This window comes from Crinia signifera, chromosome 5, assembly GCF_055691185.1.
Source record: "Crinia signifera chromosome 5, ASM5569118v1, whole genome shotgun sequence".
Lineage (NCBI taxonomy): Eukaryota > Metazoa > Chordata > Amphibia > Anura > Myobatrachidae > Crinia > Crinia signifera.
The window spans coordinates 326,008,320-326,022,108 of record NC_139221.1 but is presented as its reverse complement, the minus strand read 5'-3'; the positions used below and the strand labels follow the sequence as shown (position 1 = coordinate 326,022,108).

Below are 13,789 nucleotides of genomic sequence, written 5' to 3'. Positions count from 1 at the left end.
TTTTCAACAGAAACTGTCCTGGGAATATGGATTATGTCCATAACTATCGGGCCGTGTATATTGCGAAATATTCGCAATGACCGGAATACTGCGCATAAGAATCGGAACGGAACGGTACTAAACACTATACAGACAGATGTATGCAATGCTAACTAAGCTATGTGTGGCGTTCTAAACCTTTAACTATATTTTATTTAGTGTCAGTATGTTCTTATGAATTTATGTGTAATAGTATGGCTGCGCTTCTGGTCCACTTTGTCACACAGACTCGGGTATGGAAACTTTATTTGCGCAACTCTGCGAACCAAAATGGCGGCCATACTATTCTAAAATGGCATGTGTGCAACTCGACTTCCACACAGTGTAACGGAATCTGCTGCGCTATATAAGACGCTGTAACGGAATCTGCCTCGCTATATAAGACACTGTAATGGAATCTGCTGCGCTATATAAGACACTGTAATGGAATCTGCTGCGATATATAAAACACAGTAACGGAATCTGCTGCGCTATATAAGACACTGTAACGGAATCTGCTGTGCTATATAAGACACTGTAACGGAATCTGCTGCGCTATATAAGACACTGTAACGGAATCTGCTGCGCTATATAAGACACTGTAACGGAATCTGCTGCGCTATATAAGACACTGTAATGGAATCTGCTGAGCTATAGAAGACGCTGTAATGGAATCTGCTGCGCTATATAAGACACTGTAACGGAATCCGCTGTGCTATATAAGACACTGTAACGGAATCTGCTGCGCTATATAAGACGCTGTAACGGAATCTGCTGCGCTATATAAGACGCTGTAACGGAATCTGCTGCACTATATAAGACGCTGTAACGGAATCTGCTGCGCTATATAAGACGCTGTAACGGAATCTGCTGCGCTATATAAGACGCTGTAACGGAATCTGCTGCGCTATATAAGACGCTGTAACGGAATCTGCTGCGCTATATAATACACTGTAACGGAATCTGCTGCACTATATAAGACACTGTAACGCAGTGTTTTTCAACCACTGTGCCGTGGCACACCAGTGTGCCTTGAGCTGTTCTCAAGTGTGCCCCCAGATCTAGAGATGCCCAAACCAGTTTACAGCAATCACCAGTTCAACTGTAATTTACTGGTCTCTACTTTTCATGTGAAGGGCCAATGTATTTTATTTTGTTACCAGTGTGTTTGTTTTTTATATGGGGGCCAATAGGTTGGTTTTTTTCCTGTGGGAGCCAATGTTTTTGTCCTGTGGGGATCTCATGGTGTGCCTTGGCAATTTTAAAATCTTATTTAGTGTGCCACAAGGTAAAAAGGTTGAAAATCACTGCTGTAACGGAATCTGCTGCGCTATATAAGACACTGTAACGGAATCTGCTGCGCTATCTAAGTCACTGTAACGGAATCTGCTGCACTATATAAGACACTGTAACGGAATCTGCTGCACTATATAAGACACTGTAACGGAATCTGCTGCGCTATATAAGACACTGTAACGGAATCTGCTGCGCTATATAAGACACTGTAACGGAATCTGCTGCGCTATATAAGACGCTGTAACAGAATCTGCTGCGCTATATAAGACGCTGTAACAGAATCTGCTGCGCTATATAAGATGCTGTAACAGAATCTGCTGCGTTATACAGTATAAGACACTGTAACGGAATCTGCTGCGCTATATAAGACACTGCATACCTCCCAACTTTTGTGCTGATGAATTAGGGACACTCGCGCGGCAGCGTCCGAAAAGGGGGTGGGACGTATGCAAATGAGGGTGCGGCTTATGCTAATTAGCCGCGACCTTATTTTCATACGAGAATATCCACTGTGCGCATGCGCACAGCGTCTATTCTATTAGATTGGGGGGTCTCCCAACTGCCACCCCCCGCAGCAGGACAATGCCTGCCATGGGTGGGACAGCGGGACAGGACCCGAAAATCGGGACTGTCCCGCTGTAATCGTGACAGTTGGGAGGTATGCACTGTAACGGAATCTGCTGCGCTATATAAGATGCTGTAACGGAATCTGCTGCAATATATAAGACGCTGTAACGGAATCTGCTGCGATATATATATATATATATATATATATATATATATATATATATATATATATATATATATATATATATATATATATATACAATAACCTGTAAATAAATAAATTCTCCATCCCCTGATAGGTCGCAGATTGACACTGAGCCTTTCCTGCATCTCCGCTACGAGCGCACAGACTGCGCCCTGATGTGCTCAGCGAGGGAATACCCGGGGAACCCAGAGACCTGCCGCATGGGGGACTTCAGGAAAGCCTTTACGGCAAGGTGAGCAGGGGGACCAGGACCCCTTACATATTGTGTTACTTTCTCGGCTCATAAGAAACAGAGAAATCTTAATGAAATAATTTTACCATCCAAGTATGTTCTAGTTCTGTTAGTACCAGGATTTGCAGATATTCAGACATTTTGTTAAAGCTTCGCTAAATGCAATTGAGGATAGTTCTTCAACTGTGCACATGAGTGGCCACTAGATGGCACCCAACCGAGCAGTTCCAGTGTTGCTCTGTTTGGGACAGGGTGAGATTATGAATGTGGCAGCCCATACACTGAGACTGTCTGTGTCCTGCATTAGGTACATGAAGGAGTTTGGGTTCACCATCCCCTCCCGGGCCATCGTGGTGGATGACATCCGTGTACGTGGGTCCGGCAGCACCGGTATACGCTGTGAGAAGCGCATCACACCCAGCGGTCACCCGGCTCGTGTAGAGAACGTGAGTCCCCGTGGTTGCTGCCTGCAGTCGATAGGCCTATCCCAGTGGCCAGATTTCATTCCGTGTCCACCTCTTGCTCTTTGTGGATTGCTGGCCACGTGCTCTTTCATTGCTCCTGTGGCCATTCAATGCCCTTTTCCTTCCCTTAGCCAGAGCCTGGACCTCAGCCTCTGCTCATTACTTACACACCATGCCTAGAGCTCATTGTCCTCCACCAATCTCTCTGCAGGTCACCAGATGCTACTTTGAAGATGGATACAGAGACACCAATGTGTATCTTCTGGAAGACTTGTCATGTGACCACACCATCCCAGGACCTGCCATCATCATTGATAAGAACAGGTGCGGGACTGGGTGCAGTGTGGCAAGCTTACAGCCCCGAAGTGCTTGCACATGTGCCACATCCACATGGGACGGGATAAGCAGCGCTAGTCCTTGCAGCCCTGGCAAAATCATGGGAAAAAAGATGTGTTCAACCACCAGGGCCGGTAGCCCTAAGTAGGAGGACACAAAGTGTTGGGTCTCCACTTCAAAATGTCAACCAGCCTTAGGCAAACCAGCACAGGAATTGTGTTTGGGTGTTTGCCCCCCCCCCATATGCCTAGGAGAAACCAGACCTGTGTTGTCCACTTGATGTTCTAACCAATCAGTATCCCTTGTCTCATGTAGGGATGGGCTGGTTTAGCCATGGTCACCACATTCATGGTTAACCTAGCTGGTATAACACCATCTGCACTTATGGTCATCCCTGCTTTTCTATTCAAAGGACTCTGGGCCAATCATTGCCAGAGGGTGGGGCTTTACATGTATTGGTGGGTGGAGCTATGCTCCATGTCCTGGCACTAGTAGTAAAAAAAAATATCTGATACTTTGATGGTGATGGTGGCAAATCTGCCAGGACCAGAGTGATCCCTGGGCAATTTTGCGAGCACGCCCATGTTCCCCCAAGTCTTGATGAATGAGTGTGTGCAAAGGTGATAATTCAATAACACCATAACTGTGTGTTTCCCAGCACTATACTGGTGGAACCTGACTGCACAGCGTCCATCACTGAATATGGAGACGTCCAGATCGTGGTGGGTAGTGGGAGACAGCAGATGATCGGACCAGAGCTGGACACCATCCAGCTGTCCATCTTCTCCCACCGATTTATGAGCATTGCAGGTCCGCTATTGTGTATAAATACTTTTGTAGTACTCTGTTACTGTATCTTGTGTATACCCTAACTATTCTTCATCCTACGCAGAACAAATGGGCCGCATCCTGCAGAGGACCGCCATCTCCACCAACATCAAGGAGCGGCTGGACTTTTCCTGTGCTCTCTTTGGCCCTGACGGGGGCCTGGTGTCTAATGCCCCCCACATTCCGGTGCACCTGGGAGCCATGCAGGAGACCGTCCAGTTCCAGGTGAGCTGCTCAGGACTGGGAAGTAGATGACAACTCTATGGCGGTTTTACATATTAATCACTGCGGTTCCGTTCATTCTGAGTATTTATTAACGGCCTGGATTTATACCTGGAAATATAATTGGGCATGGGTCATTGGGTCTACCCATATTAATGACTCTATGCCATATAATTGCAATATACAAACACCTGGAATACTACTGTTTAGTTACCCGGCAGGAATCATTGATGCAGTTGTTCATTTCTTCTTTTCTACCATAGATTAAAAGCCTGCAGGATGATCTGAAGAAGGGGGATGTCATTCTGAGCAACCACCCAAGTGCCGGGGGCAGTCACCTACCAGACCTCACCGTTATTACCCCAGTAAGTGACCCCCACCACCACCACAAACCCCAGTGCCCGCTGTAGCAATCTCTGGGAACGGTTTTGTTTTTTATTATTATTTATTTTATTCATCAGACCAATAACTTGTTACAAAACATATTATATTGGGGGGAATATATGTACCAAGGGTCTGTTTCCAGAAGTACAGTATGTAATGATGGCTGATCTTGGACATTGTTTTTTTTTTTAAATTAAAGTAGCAAACATTTACAAGGCAAATCCAGGTTGGTTTTGCCATGTAAATGATTGCTGCTTTAATAAAACATCCGAGATGAGCTGGCACTGGGTACCTCCTGCAGATTTGCTCCCCAGTATACAGTATATGCCCCCTTAGAGTCAAGGATGAGCAATAAGTAAGTTGAAAGTCTGTAGTTGGCATCGTCACCTAAGTAACACAACAAATACCGTCTGACCATCCAAGTGTTCTCCCATAAAGCCACCTCTTGTTCGGCATTGCCCTGCAGGTGTTTCGGGTGGAAGCTCCACGACCGGTATTCTTTGTGGCATCCCGTGGGCACCACGCTGACATTGGTGGCATCACCCCAGGCTCCATGCCGCCTCATTCCAAGTCCTTGAAAGAAGAAGGGGCGGTCTTCATGTCCTTCAAACTTGTGAAAGAGGGAGCGTTCCAAGAGGAAGGTGAGTGTGTGTGTGTGGGGGGGGGGGGGGGGGGGGGAGTGAGGAGTCCTCAGGGAGTGGGGTATAGGATGTCTCTAGTGCGAGGGTATTGAATGTAAACACTCCGATACATTTCTGGCACATATAGATCCAGTTTATATATGGTTAATATAGCCCCCCCCCCTGTATTTATCTGGCACATGTAGAACATGTTTCCTGTATCTCTCTGCTGATGATACATACTGTAACTCCCATCACAGCTGTCACAGAGTCTCTGATGGCCCCGGGTCTAATTCCGGGCAGCAGCGGGACACGCAATCTCCATGACAATATATCGGATCTACGGGCACAGGTGGCAGCCAATCAGAAGGGCATCCAGTTGGTGAATGAGTTAATTGATGTCTACGGGCTGGAGGTGGTGCAGGCGTACATGGCTCATATACAGGTGACACTTGTGTTTTACATCCATGTGCTTTGTTGTCCTCGTACTGCCATTAGTGGCACATACTGTAAGAAGCCTTTGTTACACTGGCCCCTATCTCTTTTCCTTCTATAACAAGAGGTTCTCCCTATTGCCCCAGGCAGCCCACAAATGCACATCCCTACGGAGGCTTTCCTCGCAGTTATTTCCAATGCAGTGACGGATATTACCTAGTAGCTGCAGGGCTACTTCTCCCTCAGTAAATCCCCCCTCATCACACGCTGGGTCTGCCGGTCCATACTGTAATTAGCAGAAAGCGCTTCCAACGTGAAGCCACTTCTACTTTTATTACTGCAGCCATACCTGGCTCCTGGGGCTGCACCTGATGCAGTCCCCACATGGCACATATGGGCTTGCGGAGTCCTAGTACTACCTTGTTTCCCCGATAATAAGACACTGTCTTATTTATTTATTTTTTTCAACAAAAAACACCATGGGGATTATTTTTGGGGTAGGGATTATTTTAATAACACTGCTCCCTGCTCCGTGCTGCAGCCGCGTGATGTGCGCGGTGACGTGATGCGCTGCCCGCAGTGCATCCCTGGGACCGGTAGCTGAAACAGCTTCAGTAGAAGCCTGAATGGTACAAGCAACGCGGAGGTGAGGGGGGGTTAGCGGGGGTGGAGATGGGGTAGAATTTAGTGTCTGCACTCCGTTTAGGGAAATTTTAATAGGGCTTATTTTCGGGGTAGGGCTTATTTTGGACCAGTGTCCAAAATCAAGGGTAGGGCTTAATTTTGGGGTAGGGCTTATTATCAGGGAAACACGGTAGTAACAGGACGTATTACATGGTCCTATAAATTGACATGTTACATCTCTCACCTTCGGGGGTCTTTCCGCTCAGGCCAATGCAGAGGTGGCAGTGAGGGACATGATGCGGGAGTTTGCAGAACGTTGGGAGCGTCAGACAGGAGCGCTGGAGGTGGAGTCTGTTGAGTACATGGACGATGGGTCCCCAATCAAACTGAAAGTGCGGATCAACAAAGAAGAGGTAACCGTTCCCCTTACACATGTGCTCAAATTACCCACACGACTATAGCATAAGCAGGAAGCTCATTGTATCACATGACAGAGCAGAGGGGCAATCGCACCAGAATGGACAATATTTACTATTATTATTTATTGTGATTCAGTTAAATGTAAGCACTAATGATGTCCCATACCTCTATGAACTGGAAAATCTCCATTATAATGAGATTAGCAAGGAATTAAATGATATTGTATTCAACAGCACAGTTACTGCTATTGAGAGATTCTAGTGTTGTCCAGACAAATCCTGAGCATCCGTCTCATCTCAATGGCCGATGCTTCCGGGTTCAGAACACTCAGTATGGCAGGAATGGTTTGTTCAGGAATCTTTTAGACGCCATCCAAGATTCATAACAAATATATGAGTAGTAAAAGTGTACATAGCAATATATATATATATATAAACCACTCCAACTCTGAGGTGAAGTACCGCCAGTGACCACTAGAGGCCACTCGATGGCCCAAATAGCGCCTTTGTGTGCTAAAATATTTAATAACAGAAAGTGAAAGCAATACTTGCAGGGACACTGATCTGTTTCAAACTTGGTGTATATGGAGAGAGGGAGCTGTGAATACAGAGATTGGAGGTAGGAGCAGGTAGGGACTGAGGGGGGTATTTTGGATATCAGCCCCGTGCGAATGCACACGGCCATACGAACGGACCAGAATAAGGTCCTGAAGGGGGGGGGGGGAGTTTGCGGCCTAAAAACTGTCACAAGGTACATTGCAGAAGCTGTCATTTTGACGGGTCTTTAACTAGTACAATTAATAAAACAGCAAAGATAAATAGACATCTGGGAACTTCAAACTCCCCCTCCCCCCACACACACATCAAATGGGGGGGGGGGGGGGTTGTGGGGGCTTTCCATAGCGTCCTGCTATGGAATGTCGTCCCCACCCAATGTGAAAATTGCTGGCCAGGGGCACAACCACTCAGTTTGTATGGAACTTAAGTAAAAGATCATCTGAGAAGATAGCCACCAGATGGCGCGTTTCTGCCCACTCCGGGGTCTGGTGAAATATGTTGGGCGACTCCCAGTTTTAGCCAGGAACCAGTAATCCTACCCTGGACGCCTTCTGGTGATTAACATGTCATGTGCTCCCCCGGACTGGGGGAAGCATCTACAAAATAGGGGACATGTTATAATTGACTTTTTTTTATTACATATTATTGGCTATTATAATTGTTAGCGGCAGTGGCGGATCATTTGCACAATAAATCCTCTGCGTAGTCCGGCACAGCAGTTTGGATTTGGGCTAGGCCTTCAGAAGTGCAGAGCACGCCAATGGGGGATGTGGCAAGTCCCTCTGTCGTATTTCTCATATAACTGAGCCAAATAAACTCCTATAACCAACACAAAGTAATTCAGCCCGGTGACGCGTCCATGCAGTGAGAATAATAACCCGTGTCCGCGTTCCTCCCAGGGCAGCGCTGTGTTTGACTTCACCGGATCTGGGCATGAAGTCTTTGGAAACACTAATGCCCCCCGTGCGATCACCCTCTCTGCCCTGATCTACTGCCTACGCTGTATGGTTGGCCAAGACATCCCGCTGAACCAGGTGGGCTTCTAACGCTTCTCTCTAGTCACAAAACAATGCCCAAATACCTGCAATATGCCAAATATCCTCCACAGGGCTGCCTGGTGCCTATCCAAGTCATCATTCCCAAAGGATCGATCCTGGACCCCTCTCCTGATGCTGCTGTTGTCGGGGGCAACGTGCTCACTTCGCAGAGAATTGTAGATGTCATCTTTAAGGCCTTTGCAGTCTGCGCAGCCTCCCAGGTGAGACACATTAGGAGGACAGAGAGCAATAGGTGGCACTGGGCAGTGTAATGGAGCGGCCAGAACATCGGCTGTCCTGCTGGTGGAGTGAGAGACCGTGCCTCTATATGCTAATGAGATCCTGTATCTTATTACGGCCTCAGATCCAGCGGAGAACCTCTGAGCCGTCCCCCTGTGGTCCGTGTAAGAATAAAGGCTCAGTATATAGCTGCGGGCGGCAGAGAGAAAGCCAGGGGACCATCCTGCCGTCACTGCTGGGTCAATAGGGTTACACTGCAGAAATGTCCCATAGCATATTGTCCAACACTTATATAAAACCAACCTTGTTTTGCCTTCTTGAATTATTCCCACTTTAAAAACTACTGTATAGGCGTACCTATAGGATGAGGCTAGGTTGCCCATTGGACCTCTGCTGTGTGTTTGCTGATTCTCTGCTTAGGCGATTAGATGGAGATCCATTGGCTGCAGTAAATGAGCCCCAAAGCTGTGCTATACGGTATGATGCGTGGTTTTAAATTATTGATATACTTTATTTGGGAGGTGTCGGTAAGACGGGCAGTGAAATCGGTGGTAGTGGGGGAGCTGTTGGACTTGTTATCGCCTCCATAGGAAATACGTGGTTATATGGAAGAGTCTCCTATAAAACGTCATTTCCCGCAGGGCTGTATGAACAACATCACCTTTGGTAACCAGAACACCAGTTACTATGAGACGGTGGCTGGCGGTGCCGGGGCTGGCCCCCACTGGAATGGGAGAAGCGGCATTCACAGTCACATGACTAACACCCGCATCACCGACCCGGAGATTCTGGAGAAACGGTAACGACGAAGGAATGTGACAGATCATTTGTGCGGGAGGGGATTCTATCGTGATCTATTGGTTCTACTGGACAATAAGATTCCATTGATTTAATGTTTATGAATCGCTGAAAGGAAACCGTTGAGCTCCAACACAAATAGAGCGATTAATGGCGGGATGTAATGCAGTCCGAGTCCACCAGAGGCGCAGGATGCCGGCCGAGCGCAAATGTTTTTTTAAAGCGCCAATCATTTAAAAAACATGGTTTTGCCTTGGAAATGATGGCCTCCTTAATTAACCCCAAGTTCGGCCAGCGACCCGCACCTCCGTAGGTATGAGCATGATCTTGGCGCCTTAACTGCAAGATTTAAAGCGGCAACGAGTTTTATAGCAGAACCATCCTGGTTTGAATTTCAAACTAATTGCCGCTTTAAGTCTACTGCTTTGGTTTGGTGTTTAATTCCAATTGGCTGTCCATGGACTTGTCTCTTTATATTTATCATTATACATAAGACGCAGGCTTAGGAGAGACCTTACTGAGAATGAGAGCCTATTTCTATGAATATCATCTATATATATATATATATATATATATATATATATATATATATATATATATATATATATATATATATATATATATATATATATATATATATATAGAGTTTTTGGGGGACCGCACTCTCACAAGTTAGTTTAATGCAAAGGCAGGGGTGCCCACAAGTTATCCATACTATTCAGTATGGACACTATTTGTAATCCAAAGTTCCTCAGGAATGAGGGGTAAGCACTCTCCTTATATAAATTAATCAATCCAATTTAAAAGGTAATTTCATATTTATTCATAAATCGTGCCCATTTTGCCCCGACGTTTCGGTCCATAAATGGGACCTTTATCAAGGAGCATGGGTCATGAAATCAAAAAGGAATCAACGGAGCCAGAGGAAGGAGAACCTCTCTGTAGCATCCATCCAGATGTCCTCCTGCTACAGAGAGGTTCTCTTTCCTCTGGCTCCGTTGATTCCTTTTTGATTTCATGACCCATGCTCCTTGATAAAGGTCCCATTTATGGACCGAAACGTCGGGGCAAAATGGGCACGATTTATGAATAAATATGAAATTACCTTTTAAATTGGATTGATTCATTTATATAAGGAGAGTGCTTACCCCTCATTCCTGAGGAACTTTGGAATATATATATATATATATATATATATATATATATATATATATATATATATATATATATATATATATATATATATATATATATATATATATATATAAAAGGATAACTACTCCTCAGTACCGCCAGTGATCACTAAGATATCATAAATAGCTTAGGTGTAGATGTCCGACCTTCTAACAACCTGCGCTTCTCCTTTCTCTAGGTACCCAGTGGTCCTTAAAAGCTTCCAGCTGCGCCCCGGCTCCGGTGGGAACGGGAAGTTCGGTGGAGGTGACGGAGTCATTCGGGAGCTGCTGTTTCGGCAACCGATTATCTTGTCCGTTCTCACTGAACGAAGAGTGTTCCGACCCTACGGACTCCACGGTGACCTGAACCTCTCGTAGTCTTGTAGTGTCAGACAGTAACGCCAGGAATACTCTGCTCTTCAATGTATTATGTCCTCTTCATTTTAGGGGGAACTCCCGGGGCTGCTGGGCTCAACCTCCTGCATCGACGTGATGGCAGAACCATCAACTTGGGTGGGAAGACCTCCGTGCCTCTAGAACCCGGGGTAAGAGGGAATCTCTACTGCAGGGGTGGCCAAACCTGTCCTCAAGATCTACCAACAGTTCATGTGTGTCAGGGAGCCTGTGTGTCTAGTAGGAATGATGCAGCAGGTTTGAAAATGTGACAGTTAGTAATGACTGCAGATGTGCACCAGCTAGGTGATCTTGGAAATGAGACCGTTAGTAATGCCTACACCTGTGTACCAGCTAGGTGATCTGGGAAATGAGACCGTTAGTAATGCCTACACCTGTGTATCAGCTAGGTTATCTGGGAAATGAGACAGTTAGTAATGCCTACACCTGTGTACCAGCTAGGTGATCTGAGAAATGAGACAGTTAGTAATGCCTACACCTGTGTACCAGCTATGTGATTCGGGGAATGTGACAGTTAGTAATGACTACAGCTGTGCACCAGCTAGGTGATCTGGGAAATGAGACGGTTAGTAATGCCTACACCTGTGCACCAGCTAGGTGATCTGGGAAATGAGACGGTTAGTAATGCCTACACCTGTGCACCAGCTAGGTGGTCTGGGAAATTAGTCAGTAATGCCTACACCTGTGCACCAGCTAGGTGATCTGGGAAATGAGACAGTAATGCCTACACCTGTGCACCAGCTAGGTGATCTGGGAAATGAGACAGTAATGCCTACACCTGTGCACCAGCTAGGTGATCTGGGAAATGAGACTGTTAGTAATGCCTACACCTGTGCACCAGCTAGGTGATCTGGGAAATGAGACTGTTAGTAATGCCTACACCTGTGCACCAGCTAGGTGATCTGGGAAATGAGACTGTTAGTAATGCCTACACCTGTGCACCAGCTAGGTGATCTGGAAAATGAGACAGTAATGCCTACACCTGTGCACCAGCTAGGTGATCTGGGAAATGAGACAGTTAGTAATGCCTACACCTGTACACAAGCTAGGTGGTCTGGGAAATGATACGGTTAGTAATGCCTACACCTGTGCACCAGCTAGGTGGTCTGGGAAATGAGACAGTTAGTAATGCCTACACATGTGCACCAGCTAGGTGGTCTGGGAAATGAGACGGTTAGTAATGCCTACACCTGTGCACCAGCTAGGTGGTCTGGGAAATGAGACGGTTAGTAATGACTGCACCTGTACACCAGCTAGGGGGTCTGGGGAATGTTTCAGTTAGTAATGACTGCACCTGTACACCAGCTAGGGGGTCTGGGGAATGTGACAGTTAGTAATGACTGCACCTGTGCACCAGCTAGGTGATCTGGAAAACGTGGACCATTGGTAGATCTCGAGGACAGGTTTGGCCACCCCTGCTCTACTGTAATAAGCAGTACAGTATATGCTAAGATCTGATTAGTTTGGATATTGACTGTAAGAGTCTGGTTCAGCCAATCCCAGATGTGTCGGCAGTTTGAGGATCTGTTTTACTTTTAAAAGCATTTTGCACCCTGAATGTATAAATACCCAACCTAGAAGAGGCGTTACTATTTTAGTAGCTCATGTAAAATGTTATAAATTACAGACCCCCCGCATCCACTACAGCAGGGATCAGGAACCTTTGGTACTCCAGCTGTTGTTGAACTACACATACCAGTATGCCCTGCTACAGTTTTGCTATTTGGCCCTGCTTAAACTGTTGCAAGGCATGCTGGGATATGTAATTTAACAGCTGGAGGCCTGAAGGTTCCCGATCCGTGCACTATAGTAATCCCAACTTTATTCATTCTAAATCTAGCGGTTGTCAACCTATAAATGTGTGCAGGTGGCTGCAGCTTAGCACAATATTGCCGCAATGCTAATAAATATATACAAGCAGCCAATCAGGAGAGACTCTGCAGTGCAGCCTGGGTAATCCTCATGTTCGGAAGGCACCCAGTTGTGGAGATGCTGGTTTAGAACGTCAGTCTTGCGCCACTGATATGTCTGATAATGTCCTATTTCCGCTCTGCAGGACACTTTCACCCTTCACACTCCTGGAGGTGGTGGATACGGCATTCACAAAGACGGAGATAACATCCCAGAGCGCACCCAGAGTCAAAACCGCAGCTTTGCGGAGCGTGGAAGCGTGTTTGATTACCGCATGGCGCAGGAGACTGTGTGAGAATCACGCAATTCACCATCTGCGGACACTCGCTGAGCTTCTGCCAGACACAGCACTTATACTGGCCAGGATATCCTTCCCTCTCATAAAGGAGTCCGCGTCTAATGTCATTATCCTGTCAGGTCAATAATATCTGCTGATACATGTGTCCTCATTGGGCGGAACAATGGCGTTCTCTGGGAGTGCTCCAGAAAACGCAGACAGCTCCCGGCCATTGGGAGAAATGGACGCAGACGTCATCAGCTGTCCTGATCTCCCCATAGCCAACGCAGCACAGAGTAAGTCAGCAGTGATAGGGAGGATGTGATCAATGCAGATTCTCTACCGGAACTCGTTATATAACATGACTAATAATAATAATAAACACTTTCAATGCAAAAATACAATCCGCTGGGTTATGTATTTACTGCCACCCCACTCATTATCGATTCCTGGAGATTTTACCCCTCCCACTCCCGGGAAAGTGGGTGTGGCCTTGTAAGTGGGCGTGGCCTATTCAGAAAAATGGCCGTGGTCTCTGTAATACCTAAAAATCTAAAATAAGCTTTTTGTCCATTGCATATATATATAGCATGTTGGGCTGGATGTTTAAAAACTTTACCTAATGCTGGGCAGGGCAGCAGGAGACAGTGAGAAGAGGCAGCCAGATGCTGGCTTACACCAGGCGCACAGGTCCAATGGTGACACCAGTGGCGGGCCTGCAGACACTCG

At 46.4% G+C, this 13,789-nt stretch overlaps 1 protein-coding gene across 2 annotated transcripts in view; it reads left to right on the top strand.

Annotated features, from left to right (window-relative positions):
- The window catches only part of OPLAH (5-oxoprolinase, ATP-hydrolysing), a 71,057-nt gene extending 57,593 nt beyond the window's left edge, over window positions 1–13,464 (top strand). For both annotated transcript variants that reach the window (XM_083144936.1, XM_083144939.1), the window contains exons 13-27: window positions 2,181–2,318; window positions 2,626–2,764; window positions 2,994–3,106; window positions 3,777–3,928; window positions 4,011–4,171; window positions 4,432–4,533; window positions 5,019–5,193; window positions 5,433–5,617; window positions 6,498–6,644; window positions 8,108–8,242; window positions 8,317–8,466; window positions 9,127–9,284; window positions 10,656–10,816; window positions 10,906–11,003; window positions 12,929–13,464. In XM_083144936.1, the coding sequence (XP_083001062.1) occupies window positions 2,181–2,318; window positions 2,626–2,764; window positions 2,994–3,106; window positions 3,777–3,928; window positions 4,011–4,171; window positions 4,432–4,533; window positions 5,019–5,193; window positions 5,433–5,617; window positions 6,498–6,644; window positions 8,108–8,242; window positions 8,317–8,466; window positions 9,127–9,284; window positions 10,656–10,816; window positions 10,906–11,003; window positions 12,929–13,078 (2,164 nt within the window). In that variant the 3' untranslated portion in view covers window positions 13,079–13,464. The remainder of the gene's footprint in view (window positions 1–2,180; window positions 2,319–2,625; window positions 2,765–2,993; window positions 3,107–3,776; window positions 3,929–4,010; window positions 4,172–4,431; window positions 4,534–5,018; window positions 5,194–5,432; window positions 5,618–6,497; window positions 6,645–8,107; window positions 8,243–8,316; window positions 8,467–9,126; window positions 9,285–10,655; window positions 10,817–10,905; window positions 11,004–12,928) is intronic.
- The last annotated feature ends 325 nt before the right edge of the window (window positions 13,465–13,789 follow it).